Here is a 17,054-nt window from a genome sequence, read left to right on the forward strand (position 1 = left end):
TATCCTCAACTCTTCACTATCTCTCACCCTGTCCCCAATATCCAATCTGTTGCCAAGACCTATCAATTACAACCTTTGCAGCATCTCTCTAATATGCTGCCTTCTCTCCTCTGACACCTCCACCACTCTAGTGCAGGCCTCATCACCTCACACCTGGACTATTGCAGTAGCCTGCTGGTGGTGCTGCCTGCTTCAAGTCTTCGCCCACTATAATCCATCCTCCATTTAGCTACCAAAGTGATTTTCCTAAAGTACAGATCTGATTATCTGTCTTTCTTACACACTCACACACACACACTCAACTCCTGTGGCTTCCTCTTTCCTCTAGGATCAAATACAAAAGCAACCTCTGCCTACTGTTCAAAGCCATTTGTAACCTAGCCTACCATCCCTTTACCTTTCCAGTCTTCTTACATCGTATACCCTGCCATGTACTCTTTGATCCAGTGACAAAATCTCCTGGCCATTCCACAAACACTATACATAATCTCTTCTGGGCATTTTCTCTGACTGTCCCTCATGCCTGGAATGTTTTCCCTCCTCTGCTCCAACTACTGACCTCCGTGGCTTCGTTTAAGTCCCAACTAAAATCCTATCATTTACAGGAAGACTTTCCCAACCCCCCCCCTTAATTCTAATGCCTTCCTTTTAATTATTTCCTGTTTATCCTATATTTAGTTTGCACATATTTGCTTGTTTATTGTCCCCGCCTTTAGATTGCGAGCTCCTTGAGGGGCAAGGACTTTCTTTTGTTTCTTTTTGTATCCCCAGTGCCTGGTACATAGTAAATCCTTAAGACATATTTATTGACTGACTGACTGTAGTGGTAGTGTAAATAGGGAGAATCTATAAAATTGGCAATATTTCACATTTGATTGGATAAGAGAGAAAAGTCAAAAAAGAAAGGTCAAGAGGGATGAATCTTAAGAACAAAGAAAATTTTAAGAAGATTTTGCAATTTGGAGAGTTGTCTTCAAATATTTGAAGGGCTATCATGTGTAAGGAAGGAATAAATTTGTTCTGTTCCAGGGGTCAGAGCCAGGACTAATATGTAAATGTTATTGGGAACAGATTTGGGTTCCATATAAGGAAAGACCTTCAAGCTGGCCAACAAGGAAACAGATTGTCATGCAGTCTTAGCTTGATCATTTCCAGCAGTACTTTATTCTTTCATTAGGTTAGAAATTCAACTTAGATGACTTAAAATTCCTTCCCTCTCTGATTCTATATTTTTAGCTGCCCACAGAATATTTCCATTTGTATGTCTCACGATCACCTATGCACGACTGATCAAAAACTGAACAAAGCCTACCCTCTTCCTACTACTGTTTGGCTTTTGTAATCATTTTCCTACTCCCCCAGATTTGAAACCTTGGTGTCATCTTTTACTCTTCCCTTCCTTTTATCTTTGTTTTTCTTCCTTCAAAATAACTTCCATTTAGCCCTTCCTTTCAGTTCACACTGACACCATCGTATGTTAGGTCCTTGTCTCTTCAGGTATGAACTATTCAGAATCTTCTAACTGTCTCTTCCCTCCCATCTCTCCTTGCTTTTACCACAGTGAAATTTATCTTCTGAAAATATCACTTTCATCATATCTCATTCCTGCTTAACATACAATGGTCTCAGTCTTTTCCTGTTAAATTATTTCTAAATTTTTTAATCTGGTGTTCAAGTCCTTTTCTCTGTTCACAATATGAACTTCTTTCACTTATGCCAACTTCTTCACTTATACTCTCTCTTCACCTTGTATCTTCTCCCTCCAGCACACATATCATTATTCACTCCCATCCTTTCTTTCTGACTACCCAAACCACCTCCATTCTTTAAGATCCAAATCTAGTCTTACCTCTTTTCCTGAAGCCTTCCCTAGCTGTATTGATCTTTCTTTTCCCCTCTAAACTCCTTTGACATTTATTGTTTATACTCAAGATTGCAGGGACCTAAAAAGTTTTTGAATCTAACTTCTTCATTTTACACATGTGGAAACTGAGGCCTAGAGAATTTTAATGGCTTGCCCAGGGTTACATAGTCTGTCTGCGGCCAACACTCTCTACTATACTAAGATAGCACTACGCTTAAATCTTTGCAGTATTTCTGGGAGTTATGAAGTATCCTGGGCAGCAGACTTGAAAACCTACTCACAGGATTTTTGTGACTTCTTTGTGACTTTGGAAGAGAAAAGGGTATTAGGGAAATGAACAACTAACTAGAAGTGATGATATTGAACAAGATTCAGGACCGTAGTTTAAGATAAACATAATGATAGATTCTTGGCTAGGAACATTATATCCCATAAAAACTAGGAAGAGTAGGCAGAGACTTTCCAGTCAGATCAATAAACTCAACCTGACAATGGAAGAGAAAGGGAGAAAATGGTCGAAATTAAACTCTTGAGGAAATTGGGTATGATATATAATGATAGAAGAATTGCCTGTTAGTTTGCAGAGGTAATTTGGCAGGGAGTGGGGCAGACTTGCTGCTTTAGGTGTCTTAGTCTACTGAATATGGATCATAAACAAAACATACCTGAGATTATAATTCCAGATTCAATTCAATAGTATCATCAAGACTTGGCGAGACAGTGCTTGACCATAGTACATCAATGGAAGGATCTTTTGTTCAAATGAAACATAATAGCATATCAGTAACTATCAAGAAAATCTATACCTTTTGTGTAAATTTACTAACCAAATGGGCTGAGCATAAAAGGAGAGACAAACAGAAATTATATCATTCTAGGAGGTATAATATAGACCACCTAGCCAGAAGGTAGTTTCTGATACAGATCACAAAATTGGTTCATACACATGATGAAAGACCATCTGTTGAAAATCTTACTCCCTAAAAGCAGAACAAATGATAAAGTACTTGACTTGGTGACAGTTTTACCTTATAGATGATAGAAGCAGCAGGAGACCTTCGACTCAGTTCTGACCAACCAGGAAGAGAGAATGAATGCAGTGGGAGCCATAAGATAAAATAGCGGTTATTAGCCAAAGAAAGGAAACTGAGTATGGTCAAGACATAGAATATGACTTACTTAGTAAAACATCTCAAAATCTACAGAAGTATGGCTTAAGACTATAAAAGGAAGTTAGCTCCAGACAGATGAGACTGTTTCAAAATCTAATTCTAGCAATAAAGTCATGAATGATACTCCTGTGAAAGAAATTGAGGAGACATCAAAAGAAACTGATATACTCTAATGGCTTCAGACTCAAAAAGGAAACTGGCAGAAGATGGAATCAGCAGAATATAATCAAAGAAGACTACAAAAAGATGGCATAGCTCTAAGAATAATGTCAGGAGGGCAAAAACTTGTGATGAGGGAATTGAAGCTGTTAAAATTTCAGGTAAAGGGACAGTTAATATTTGGCAACTCTTGAGTTTCAAATGCCTGGGTAGGATAAATTATCAGTATGGGTACTGAAAAGGCTTGTAGATGGAATAACTGAACCTATCATAAGTAGTCTTTCAAGAATTTTGGGAAACAAGACCAACATTGACAAGTATACTAGACTGATAGTACAGGAGGAAAACAAGCATTTATTAAGTGCCTACTATATGCCAGACACTGTGCTAAGCACTTTATAGTTATAATCTTGGGAATGTTATAGGCATAGTTAATCTGGATTTTAGCATGGCATTTAAGAACGTGTTAAGATAATTCTTTTGGACATGCTGGATGGGGGCTGGAGGTTGTATGATAGTACAATTAAGCAGATTCATAATTAGTGGAATGCCTATTCCCAGAGAATGTTAATCATCAGATCCAGGTTTTCCTGAAAGACCATTGCTGGTAGTGTACCCCAGTGATTTTACCTAAACTGTTCTGTTCAACACTTTTCGTTATTTGTAACTTTTTTATTAGTAAATTGGATGAAGATCTTGATGGCATGTTTGTCAGGCCTGGAGATGATATAATACTGACTAGAAAAGTTATTTAGTTGGGTGACAAAATAAGAGCTAAAAAATTCTGGTCAGATAAAGTAAGCTGAAAATAGAAAGGGATAAATGTAAGGTCTTGTCTAATTCAGAAATATCAAATACATTTGATAACTAAGCAGCATTTCATTTGAGGGAAAAAACTTTGAAGTTATACTTGATTTCAGGCTAGTTTGAATCAACAGTGTGTTGAGGCTACCAAAAAAAATTAAATTAATGGAAGTCTAGCTTGTAACCCCACTGTATACTTTGTACTGATCAGACCTCTCCTGGAGTATATAGATAGATAAATAAGAACAGATTTAGGGTAGTCACAAAAATGTTGAGAGTAAGCCATGTTATTAGAGAAATAGCTAATGGAACTTTCGTGTTTTGCACAAAGAAGGGAGAGGGTTAGAATGAGGAAGAGGAGGAAGAGAGAAGGTGCTAATAACTGCTTTCAAATACTTGTCCTGTGGAGATTCCATTTATTCTGTGAGTCTCTAACACAAGGACCAGTGGATGGAAGTTAAAGAATAGTAGATAGTAGTTAAACATAAGGAAGAACTTTATAAGAGATCTACAAAAATAAAATGCACTGTTTTTTGAAGTAATGGATTCCCTTTGTTCAAGCAGAGACTGATTACTTGCTGGGGTATTGTTGAGGGATTGGTCTAAATCTAAATGACTTCTGAAGTCCTTTTTGGGTCTTGAAGCCTGTAATTCTGCTATACACCTCACATTGTCTTATACAGTGTAGCTTTTTACTCTGCAAGCTCCTTGAGAATAGTGACATAGATTATTCTTGTCATAAAATTCTTCTCTCCATCTTCCCACCCTTTCTTTAATATAAGGAGGCTTAGTGGTGACAAATCAGTTAATCCATATCTAATGAAATTTATATTTCTTTCAGTGGGCATTCCTACGATTAAATGGTGTGGGGCAGAAGGGGACTATAATGTCATGGTGATGGAGCTTTTGGGACCAAGCCTTGAAGATCTCTTCAATTTCTGCTCAAGAAAATTCAGTCTGAAAACTGTCCTGCTACTTGCTGACCAGATGGTAAGAAATTGTTTTTGATGAGAATAAATTAAGTGCTAGGCATATCGTAGGCATGCAGTAAATATTTATTGGTTGATTGTCGATTTTGGAACATAGATTTGGTTTTTTGTTTTTCTCAGTGTTGCAAAACATTTAGGGGAAAGTAATACTCTCTGAATTATTGATAATGATTAAAATATTCAATGAGTCAACTGATTCTATATCTCTCTACCCAGCTAGTAGTTTTAGCACCAGCAAAACTTAACTCAAATTGCATGGGCTCTCATGTCCCATTCACAATCAGATTTTCCATTCAGATTCATCTTTACCAAAATTTCAGTGCTAATTCTTATGTTAAGGTCATGTAATTATAAGGTCCTCCATTAAAATCCTACTTTGATACCCTAACATGTATGGAGGTGACCCTGGCTTCTCCAAGGTCATGCCAGGAAACTGCAAACTCTGGCAGGCCTTATCAAAATGGAAGGGCTTCAAATACGGGTCTGTATATCTGTTGTCTGGACTAGCCTAGCTATATTCAGAGAGGCTCATCACTAGGAGGTTGACCACCAGATGGCTTTTTTGGCCACAGTAACAATCAGTCAAGATGAGAAAGAATTGCAGTCTGCATTGGTGAAAGGAGTACCCCACGCTGAAAGCAAGAATCTTTGGAAGTATTGGAAGTAGTAAGTACAGACGGTTCTTGCTTTATATAAGTGGACTGTTCTGCAGACCTCTACATAAATATAATGTGAATTTGCCAGCAAACATGGGGAAGGGGTGGAAGAGGCCAGCATATAGTTTAAGGACATTGGGGGCCAGAGACAGAGAAGTGAGAGCAAGAGAAGTACGTTGGGGCCAGGGCCAGCCATGTGGGAGCTTGACCAGAACCAAGAAGAATAACACAGAGGGGTGGACGTGCGGGGGCCAGACGCAGACAGATAGGAGAAGACAGACGATATGCAGGGGATGCTGGGAACAAACAGGTGATAGACACGCAGGCGGGAGGCAGAACTCAGAGTGGGGAAAAGGTCTCTCAGTGCTAGCGGTCTCAAGCCAAGCCTCTGAGCTGGTGGCTGTCTTTCTGTGGGTCCATTCTTCTGCTTTCACTTGGAGCAATTTTTTTGGTGTGGTTTGTTTTTGTTTTTGTGGGAGGCCACAGATCGCTGAGCCAAGGAGCAGGAGTAGAGCAAGCACATTACTGTACAGTAAAGTTAACAGGTGTTTTTTTGTAATGTGACTTTCTTTCAGAATTCTTATAGTCGGAACTTTTGTAATATGAATTTATGTGAAGTAAAAAACTGTATTACAAGATCTCTTCAGATACCTTGATGTCAGAGGACTACTGTGTGTACAGTACTCTGATAGGCCATGGTGCACAGGAAGCTGAATATGTTGCAGTTTCGATCCCATCTAATTTGTTTTTCGTAGCTTTTTACTTTGTTTTGATCATCTTTTTAAAAATGAGTTTTTTATTGTTATTTTCTGCTTCTTATTTCATTATCCCTTCTCACCTCCCACGGAGTCATCCCATGTGATAAATAACATTTTTAAGAAAGAAAAAAAATCCTCACAACTGATCATTACATTGAAAAAGTCTGAAAAACGTGTAATATGCAATACTTGTGGACTTCTGCTTTCACAAGAGGGCAAGTTGGGGGTGTTCTTTCATATCTCTATTTGAGTCTGCTTGCTCTTTATAATTTTGTGGCATTCATTTTTGATTTTTTGGTGTCATTCTTTCCATTTACATTATTGTAGTTACTGTGTATATTGTTTTCTTGGCTCTGTTCACTTCACTGTACATTGATTCACAGGGATATTTCCATGCTTCTCTGTATTTATCACACACGTTTATAGCATAGTTACATTCATGTACCAGAATTTATTAAGCCATTTCCCAGTTAATGGACATCCACTTTATTTCCAGTTCTTTGCTGTCACCAGAAGTGCTGCCAACAATATTTTGGTGTACATGGGAACTTTCTTGTGTCTTCCTTGGGGTATTAGACTAGTAATGAAGTCTCTGCTTCAAAAAATACAGACTTTATTTGCATAATTCCAAATTGCTTTTTAAAATGAATATACCATTTCACAGCTCCACCAACAATGTATTAGTGGGCCTATCATTCCACAACTCCTCTATCATTGATAGTTGCCCTCCTGTCATTTTGCCAGTTTGAAGCTGTGAAACCTCAAGGATGTTTTGATTTGCATTTCTCTTATTATTAGTGACTTGAAGCATTCTTACATATGCTTGTGAATAGTTTTTGATTTTTTTTTTGAGAACTGTTTGTTCATATCCTTTGACATTTATTGAAGAATAGCTATTAGTCTTAAATATATGCATATATCTTGGATAATAAGCCACTGTCAGAAAAATTTGGTACAAAGTTCTTTTAAGCAATTTAACCACTTCACTTCTTATTCTTGGTAGGTTAATTTTGTCTGTGAAGAAGCTTTTCAGTTTCATGTAAAGTGATAGTTTGATCTTTTGTAATTGCCTCTATCTTTTGTTTGCTTAAGAATCCGTCTCCTACACATAGGTTTAAGAGTTATCTGATCGTTTCTCTTCTAAATTTGTTATAGTATGATCTTTAATATTAAATTGATATATTCATTTAGAATACATTGTGGAATATGATGTAAGGTGCTTGTCTAAGCCCAATTTCTGCCAGATTGCTTTCCAGTTTTCTTAGCAATTATTATCACCTAAGGAGTTTTTCTCCGGGTAATTTGTTTTCCATTTTATCAAAAAACACTGAATTATTGGTTTCTGTTGTTTCTGATTCTCCCTGGTCTAGTCTATTCCATTGATCCTTCTTTCTTCTTTCTCCTTCTCTCTTTCTTTATGTTATTCAGTTGTTTTCTTTCATGTCTGATTTCCTGTGACCCCATTTGGGGTTTTCATGGCAAAGATACTGAAGTGGTTTGCCACTTTTTTCTCCATCTCATTTCACAGGTGAGGAAACTGACACAAACAGGGTGAAGTGACTTACCCAGGGACACACAGTTAGTAAGTGTGTCGGAGGCTTTATTTGAACTTAGGTCTTCCAGACTTCAGGCCTTAGATTTCCATCCATTGCACCATCTGGCTACCCAAAATGCAACTTTCTGAGGGCAAGGACTGTTTTCTCTATTCTTTTTATCCCCAGAACTAGCCCATAATTAGTGATTTGTTGTTGTTCTTGTTCTGCTGGGTCTGACTCTTAATGACCACATTTGGGGTTTTGTTGGCAAGGATACTGGCGTGATTTGCCATTTCCTCTAATCCCAACCCAAGTGTTCCATCCACTCTTCCACCTAACTGCCTCTCTTTCTATATTTTTTAACAAGTACCAGATGGTTTTGATGACTGCTGCTTAATAATGATGTTTGAGATCTGGAAATGACATTCCCTCTTTACCCTAACTTCTTTTCATCCTTTCCCTTGGTATTCTAGATTTTTTTTTTGAATGAATTTTGCTGTTGTTTTGTCAAATTCTATAAAGTATTCCTTTGATTTGATTGGTATAGTATTAAAATGTAAGTTAATTTTGGTGGTTGTCATTTTTATATTGACACAACCTAGCCATGAGCACTGAAGAAATACTTTGTAATTGAATCTGTACAAGTCTTGTGTGCTTTGGGAGGTTGATCCCCAAATATTTTATGCATTTTGTGGTTTATTTGAAATGGGGTTCTGTTTTTGCTTCTATGTTATTGTTATATAGAAATGCTATTGATTTTTGAAGATTTATTTTATAGACTGCAATTTAGCCAAAGCTATTGTCTGCCTCAGTTAGTATCCTTGCTGATTTCTTAGGATTGTCCAAGTAAATCATCATATTCTCAGCAAATAGGAATAGTTTTATCTCTTCTTTCTCTATCTTTATGCCTTTAATTTCTTTCTCTTGTCTTCTTACTGTTGCTAGTATTTCAAGAACTATATCACATAATAGTAGATAGTAGGCCCATCCTTCCTTCACTTTTTATTAGAAAAGTTTCAAGCATCTCCCATTTGTATATGATGTTTACTTTCGGTTTTAAATAGATCCTTTTTTAAAAAAATAAATTTGTTTATTTTTAGTTTTCAACATTCACTTCCATAAGATTTTGAGTTCTAGATTTTCTCCCTGTCTCTTCCCTACCCCCACCACAAGAGGGCATGTAAATTGATATAGGCTAAACACATACATTCATATTAAATCTATTTTCACATTAGTCATGTTGTAAAGAAGAATTAGAACCAATGGGAGAAACCATGAGAAAGAAGAAACAAAAAAAAGAGAGAGAGTGCAAATATTATGCTTCGATCTGCATTAAGACTGCATAGTCCTTTTTCTGGATGTGGAGAGCATTTTCCATCGTGAGTCTTTTGAAGTTGTCTTAGATCTGATAGATACTTTTTTGTTATTAAAGAAAGATCCTCTGTGCCTGTACTTTGTAGGGTTTTTTGTGTTGCATATTGAAATGATCGTGGTTTTTCGATGTTTTGGTTTTTAATACGATAAATTATATTGACCTTTTTTTTTTTTAAACATTGAACTATCTTTGCATCCCTGGTATAAATTCTATTTGGTCGTATTGAATAATGTCTTGGATAAATTGCTTTAATCTCTCAGAATTTTGTTTAAAATTTTCATGTCATTGTTTGAAATGGGGTTCTGTTTTTGCTTCTGTATTATTGTTATATAGAAATGCTATTGATTTTTGAAGATTTGTTTTATAGACTGCAACTTGGCCAAAGCTGTTGTCCATCTCAGTATCCTTGCTGATTTCTCAGGATTGTCCAAGTAAATCATCATGTTAGCAGCAAATAAGAATAGTTTTATCTCTTCTTTCTCTTGTCTTCTTACTGTTGCTAGTATAGTTTTCTATATAGTTTTCCTCTATAGTTTTCTATTTTTTCTTTCCCTGGTTTAGTCATTAGGACTATATATGTCTCATAAAAGGATTCTGATTGGGGCAGGTAGGTGGCACAGTGGATAGAGTTCTGGCCTTGGAGTGAGGAGGACGCGAGTTCAAATCCAGCCTCGGACACTTAACACTTACTAGCTGTGTGACCCTAGGCAAGTCACTTAACCCCGATTGCCTCACCAAAAAGGAAAAAAGGATTCTGGTAGAGTGCCTTAATTTTTTAGAATAATTTGGGAAATATGGATACTAACTGTTCTTTAAAAGTTTGGATAGAATTTGTCTATGAATCCAGGAATTTTTTTCCTTTGGTACTTCCTTTACAATTAAATCTCTTTCCTTTTCTGAAGTTGTTATTTAAGATTTCTATCTGATCTTCGATGATTTAGGTATTTTATATTAACATATTTCTTTATTTCTTTTGTGTTCTCGGTTTTGTTAGCATGTAATTATGAATGCTGTATTCTATTTTTCTTTTTCGTTCTAGTTTTGTTGTGATTTCACCTTGCTAATTTGCTATTTTATTGATGTGATTTTCTGTTCTCTTTAGTTAAATTAGCTAAGGGTTTATCCATTTTATTAGTCTTTTCAAAGAATCAGCTTTTAGTTTTATTGTCATAGGGTTTTTTTTTTGTTCCAAATTATTTCCCTTCTAATTTTTAAGATCTCCTTTTCTATACTTATTTTAGATTTGTTTATTTTTTTGGCTTCCTAATTTTAAAAAATGGACATTCGGTTCATTAATCCTCTCCTTTTTTATTTTGTTAATGTATGTTTATAAGGATATGATTTTTCCCCTGCGGACTGCTTTAGCTATAACCCAGAAATTTTGGTATGTTGTTTCATCATTATCATTTTCTTTTATGTAATTATAAATTGATTTTATGATTTGTTCTTTGACCCACTCGCTATTTAAGATTTCATTATTAAGTCTTCATTTGGGTCTGTACCTTTTGTTTGTGGTCCCTGAACTAATTACTGTTTTTATTGAGTTATGGTTTATAAAGGATCTGGTAACTATTTTTGCCTTTTTTATATTTTTTTGTAATCTCTCTCTGACCTAATATACACAGTCAGTTTTTGTAAAAGTTCCGTGTGATGCTGAGAAATAAGGTTTTTTTGTTTGTTTTTTGCAGTCCCATTTAAAAGGTGCCTGTTAGCTCTAGTTTCTCCAGCAATTTGTTCAGTTCCTTTTTGTTTATCTTTCTGTTTGACTTATCCAGAACTGAGAGAGGGATATTGAAATCTCCTGTCGCTCTTGTGTCACTATCTCTGTCTTCTTGTAATCTTTCCCTTATAAATTTGGATGTGAAGGTATTTGGAGCATATTGATTTGTTGTCTGTAATTCCTTCCAGCATATGATTTCTTTGTTTATCCTGTTTTATAGTTTGAATTTTTTTTTCTTTGTTCAGATATTATGGTGGCAGCTTCAGCTTTTTAAAATTACTTGTTATGTAGTAAATTTTCTTTTATCCCCTCAGTTTTATTTTGTGTATGTCTTTGTTTTTAAAAAATATGTTTCTTGTAAGCAGTGGATTGTAGGGGTTTGTTTTCTTATCCAATTTGTCATTCTTTTTTTGATTTATTGGATTTTTTTTAACATTTAAAGTTATGAGAGTTAGGTTTATATTTTCCTCCATCTATCTTTAACAATTAGGGTTTTTTGTTTTTTTTTTCCAGGTTATGATATTTTTCCTGTCTTCTGTAAACACAGTACTATTAATTCCTTGAGTTACTTTACCTTAATCTTTTTTAAGGTGACCCCATTCCCACTGGCTCTCTACCTTCACCCTCACATCCTGTCCTCTCATTTGTTACTCCTTTCCCTTGAGGGTTTTGCTTGTTAGTTCCTTTTTTCCCCTCTGTTTTTATCTGGTTATATATAATTCCTTCTTTTTTTCTCTCAATCAAGTAGATTCTCCCCTTTTTCTCTTCACCTTCTTCTAGTCCTATTCATTAGTTTTTTTAAATTTTATTTCTTTTCTGTATGCCCCTTTCAAAAAAAGAATTTCATTTACTCTCTTCATTATCCATCCTCTCTGTCTATTCTAGACCTCCATTCTCCTGATTCATGGCCCCTGTAATTATCTGGTCTCTCTCTATTCTCTGTATTCTTCATGCAGTCAAAAATTTCAAGGCATCCACCACAGGCTTTTTGCAGTGTTGGTTTCTGCCACTTCCTTGTAGAGCTTACCCCCTCTCCCCACTTTGCCTTTTCCATTGTGTCTCCTAAAACAATGCCAGATACTACAGTTGTCAGAGAGGTTACTGTCCCATATTAGGGCCCCTACCCCTTTATTATGCAGCTCTCCCACTCTTCAAGTTGCCCCCCAGGAGATCTGATTCCTTTCCTGAGGTAGGATGAGTGGACTTTGAAAGCACTAGATCCCTTAGACCACACCCAGCTTAAGGTCCCTATCTTCCTTCATAGACCATCTTCACCCATAGGAGCATTCATCAGTGGAATCCCTCCGGCCACCAAAGCAAAGCCTCCTTTCTTTCCTCCCCCCTTTTCAGTCTTCTTCCCCCTCTTCCCCACCCACTATCCTGCAGGCTGTTTTCTTTCTGAGGCTGCTGATTACCATCCTCCATTGTTAGCTCTCTATTTGATCCATCAAAATGAGTTCATGGACCATTCACACATTCCTGGCCCATCACACATTCCTCTCTTTCCTCCTGCTTACTCCACCCCCTTTCATGTATGTTCCTGTGTTGTATGAAAAACAAAACAAAACATGGATTCATCTATAGGCAGTGTCACCTTGTCCATGATACTCTAGGCCTGTCTTTTCACTGTTATCTCCACCAGACTTCCACCTTCACCTCCATTTCCTTGTGTAGATTTAGGAAGGCATCTCTTACTGGTGTCTCAGCTGTTACTCTGTTGCGGTTCATGGCTCCTGCATTTATTCACTCCATTTGTATTTCTCTTGTTTGTTTTGAGTATTTAAGAAGCAAATAATCTCTGTAGTTCTGGTTTTCTTCTTAAAAATGTTTTGAAATGCCTCTTTATTATTGAATGTCCACCTTTTTTCATTTATGGTTTAGCTTAGGTTTGCAGAGTAGGCCACCCTGGGCTGCATCCTGAGCTCGATTGCTCTTTAAAATACATTATTCCAATCTCTCCTAGTTTTCTGATAGGTGCAGAATATAGTCATGCATTATTAGAATGTCCTTTCCTTTGTATTTGAAAATCCTTCCCCAGGTAGCTTGTAGAACTTTTTGTTTCTGAATTGAATTGTTAAATTTAACAACTAGGTGTCTTGGAGTTTTTAGCCTTGGTTTTTTGTTTTTGTTTTTTTTCTGGGGATGATCTATGAATTCTTTCAATCGATATTTCTTTTTCTACATTCAGAAGTTCTGGGCAGTTTTATTATTTCCTGCATGTGATATTATTTGGGGGGGCAGATCATATTCTCTGGGAGACCTATGATCCTTAGGGTTTTTTTCTATGTCTTTAAGATCAGTATGTTTTGTTTGTATAATTAGCATATTTTCTTTTAATGCTATTGTTTTTTACTTCTGTATATTTGCATTGCATTCTCTTGTTCTTTTGTTTCTTTGAGATTTGCCATCATAGGTTCTAGTTTTTCTATTTTGTCCATTATTTTTGCTCTGCGGGTCATAAATTCTGCTCTCAGACTTCTCTTTTGTCTTTTGAGCCTCTCAGGAACAGTGTGTGGTAGTTCCATGTTTTCCTTACCATTCTGTAGGGTCTTCTTTGTTTTGCAGTATTTATTCAGATGCATAAACTCATTTGCTAGATCTGGAGGCCCTGTTTCGTTTCTTCTGTTGTTAAACGATTTCCTTGTTGATATATCTGCTTGTGTTCAAGACCTTTGAGTTTTCTTCTTCCCAAGATCTTTGGTAATTTTAGTCTTTTTTTTCTCCCCTGATTTTCCCCTCTTGCACACTTTCTGGCTTTGTCTTCTATGATGGTGGTTTCCTTCGGGGCTGGATCTCAAAGTTTCTCAGCCTCCTTTTACACCAGGTAATTCATGTTTCATCAACCCTGGTCTCTGCCTGAAGTGACTTTTAGGTAGCAGAACTTGCTCCAAATGAATGTTGAGCTGTTTATCTCCAGCTTAGTGGAGTGCTGCACAGCCCTCCACTCACAATGTCGTTACCTGATGTCCTGCCCACTATCTATTTTTCAGTTCTTTGGCCTGACACCAGCAGTTTAGAGAGTTGCTACGCTGGTGCTATGTGATTGTCCACTATGGCATTGGCAGCCCCAGCAGGTCAGAGCTGTGCAGCACTAGTGCTACAGGGTTGTCTGCTGCTGCAGTGATGGCAGCTCCCAGCATGCCTTGGCTCCTAAAGGGCTTCTGGAGCACTTATTGTTAGGAGTGAGCTTTGGCAGCCTGGAGCTGGAATCTCCAAGGCAGTGGAGGAAGGGGTCACCAGAATACAGAGGTATATTTTGTTGCAAGGCCTTAAGTCCTTGAATCTGCTAAATGCTGCCTCACTGCTGGTAGTGTGTGAGCTAGGGGACAGGTGCTGAGTGAACTTAGTGTCAGTGAACATCATGGGTTTGGGTTTGGGTTTTTATTTTTTACTTGCTTTTGGATTCTGGGTGTCCATGACCATGGAGACAGCTGAAGTTGTTTTATCTTTGGTGCATAATTTCTGTTCTGGAGAGGTTTGAGATGTCATGGGGATGAGAGAAAATATCTAGTCTTCCATCTTGTTGCTCACATCTTGATCATCTCTTTTTACTTCTTGCTTATAGATTAGTCGGATTGAATACATTCATTCAAAGAACTTCATCCACCGTGATGTGAAGCCGGATAATTTTCTTATGGGACTGGGAAAAAAGGGTAACCTGGTCTACATCATAGACTTTGGGTTGGCCAAGAAGTACCGGGATGCTAGGACCCATCAGCACATACCCTATCGTGAGAATAAAAACCTCACAGGAACTGCTCGTTACGCCTCCATCAACACTCATCTTGGAATTGGTGAGCCTGTGTATAGTATACTCTTCCGCCTAGAAAACTGGGAGTCATTGACCTAAGAGAGCCTTCTGGACTACTTATCTCTCAAATCTGGAAATGTAATAGCTGCTAATCTGTGTTCTTGGGCATCATCAGAATGTGCTAACTTCAAAGTTTATGGAACCAGTGACCATTAAGTCCTTGGGGCAGATAGTTTGTAGTTTCTGAGTAACTGAATTGAAAGCATTTTTTTTTTTTTTTTAAGGATTTGAGGAGCTGGCAACTGTTTGCTTTTTATTTACAGTCAGTCGATTATGGGATTATTTTACCTCAGTCTAAGGGTTAGTTGACTTAGTTTAAGGCAAGAATGGCAATTTATTATAAATCCAAAGGACCCAAGAAGTTTTTAAACATTTACTTCGTGAATTTTTTTTGTTACTTTTTAAAAAATACAGTGAATGAATGCATGTTGTCACCCTGTCACGTAGTTTTCTTTATCCTTTCTCTTCAGAACAATCTCGAAGGGATGACTTGGAGTCCCTGGGCTATGTGTTGATGTACTTCAATTTGGGGTCCCTACCCTGGCAGGGGCTGAAGGCTGCTACCAAGAGACAAAAATATGAAAGAATTAGTGAAAAGAAAATGTCCACTCCCATTGAAGTGTTGTGTAAAGGCTACCCTTGTAAGTCTCTATGGGGGTCTACTTGTTCCACATTGTTAAATTGTCATTTAGAAAGTTATAAGTCTGTACTGTCACTGTGGAAGAAGTATAATACAATAACAAAAAAAATTGTAATAATCTTGTTTCTCAGCACCTCCATTTTGTCCTTAAAGGAAGCATTGTGGAAGGAAACATTTTTTCTCTCCACATACCAGAAAAGTGACAGACAGTTAATGCTTTGCACAACCTTTCCTTATCTTCTTTGCTCCTTAAATGTTGAACATCTCTTATTGTCAAGAATAGACAGGTTTCTACTCCATAGCCTTACCTCATTTCACTTGCTGCTGAAACAATTCTTCTTTCAGCTCCTGATGTGATTTTTCCATTACCTTTTCTTCATGTTCTTCATCTGGGCATTCCCAGAACACGTGCCTCAGTTCTTAGTAGCATCAGTTTCCCAAAATAAATTTCCTTCTGGGATCTAAGTTCCAGAACAATGATGAGTACCTCAGATTTCATTTATGCTTTAGATCATAGTTCTATTTTTTATATGTTTAGAACAGTAGAAGATAAAAATAAATGCAAGCAAACTGTAGGGGAAAAAATTATACTAATACTCAAACCAAGTTTCCATACCATGAATACAGCTTTGAGTTTCTCAATGTTTTGCAGCTGAATTTGCCACATACCTGAATTTCTGTCGTTCATTGCGTTTTGATGACAAACCTGACTATTCCTACCTGAGACAACTCTTCAGGAACCTGTTCCATCGCCAGGGTTTTTCCTATGACTATGTGTTTGACTGGAACATGCTCAAATTTGTAAGTACCACTGTCATTCCTTTTAAGGACTAGGGTTCACAAATAGGATTTTACTTTTGGTTTTTGAGTTATTTAGGTAGTATTTCCTATTTTCTTCCTCCCTTTTAAAATCACTTGGATAATTATGATCCCAGTAACATTGAAATGCAGGAGTAAAAGGGGAAAAACATTGGAGTCCTTCAAATGTTTTTGCTGTACCTGGCAGTCTCCTGACAACCTGGATGTATACCGTGGGTCATCACGACAGCCTGGTCCCAGGAAATGGACTAATGGAGCCTTGGGAATTGTGTTCTGACTTATTTTGAAAAACCTATCCAAGTGTCATCTTAGATCTTTCATTGGAGTTTTTATTTCCTTTGCCCATAGTTAATTCATTTTGCAAATCCCAGTGCCATACTTCTGCTGTCCCTTGGACCTTTTTTCTTCCTCTGACAACACTGGGTCAGTGATATTTGGTACAGAACTAGTAAGAATTCAGGTTTATGCTGTTCTTCCTCTTTTGTTAAGAATTCATTCTGTTCAGTTATCAACTCAGAACAGAAATTGAAACCCTTCCAGGGTGACAAAATCTACAGCTTACAGAGTTAAACCTCTTCCTCAAAGAGTACACAAAAACAGGAAGCTTTAGAATGACTTTACAGATGAAGAAGGGCTAACCAGTAATAGCGAATGTTTTGCTCCAGAATTTGGGGTTAGTTTCATTTTTGCCAAGTTTAAACATTTGCATTTGGAGAGAGTCAGGATCACTTAGAGAACTTTGAAGAATAAGA

At 37.1% G+C, this 17,054-nt stretch overlaps 1 protein-coding gene across 3 annotated transcripts in view; it reads left to right on the forward strand.

Moving 5' to 3' along the window:
* Positions 1-17,054, forward strand: part of CSNK1D (casein kinase 1 delta) — a 63,098-nt gene that overhangs the window by 20,174 nt on the left and 25,870 nt on the right. For all 3 annotated transcript variants that reach the window (XM_027873143.1, XM_027873144.1, XM_027873142.1), the window contains exons 3-6: positions 4,841-4,989; positions 14,598-14,826; positions 15,314-15,484; positions 16,136-16,284. In XM_027873143.1, coding sequence (XP_027728944.1) covers positions 4,841-4,989; positions 14,598-14,826; positions 15,314-15,484; positions 16,136-16,284 — 698 coding nt within the window. The remainder of the gene's footprint in view (positions 1-4,840; positions 4,990-14,597; positions 14,827-15,313; positions 15,485-16,135; positions 16,285-17,054) is intronic.

This window comes from Vombatus ursinus, unplaced genomic scaffold, assembly GCF_900497805.2.
Source record: "Vombatus ursinus unplaced genomic scaffold, bare-nosed wombat genome assembly UNPS02014801.1, whole genome shotgun sequence".
In the NCBI taxonomy this organism is placed as follows: Eukaryota; Metazoa; Chordata; class Mammalia; order Diprotodontia; family Vombatidae; genus Vombatus; species Vombatus ursinus.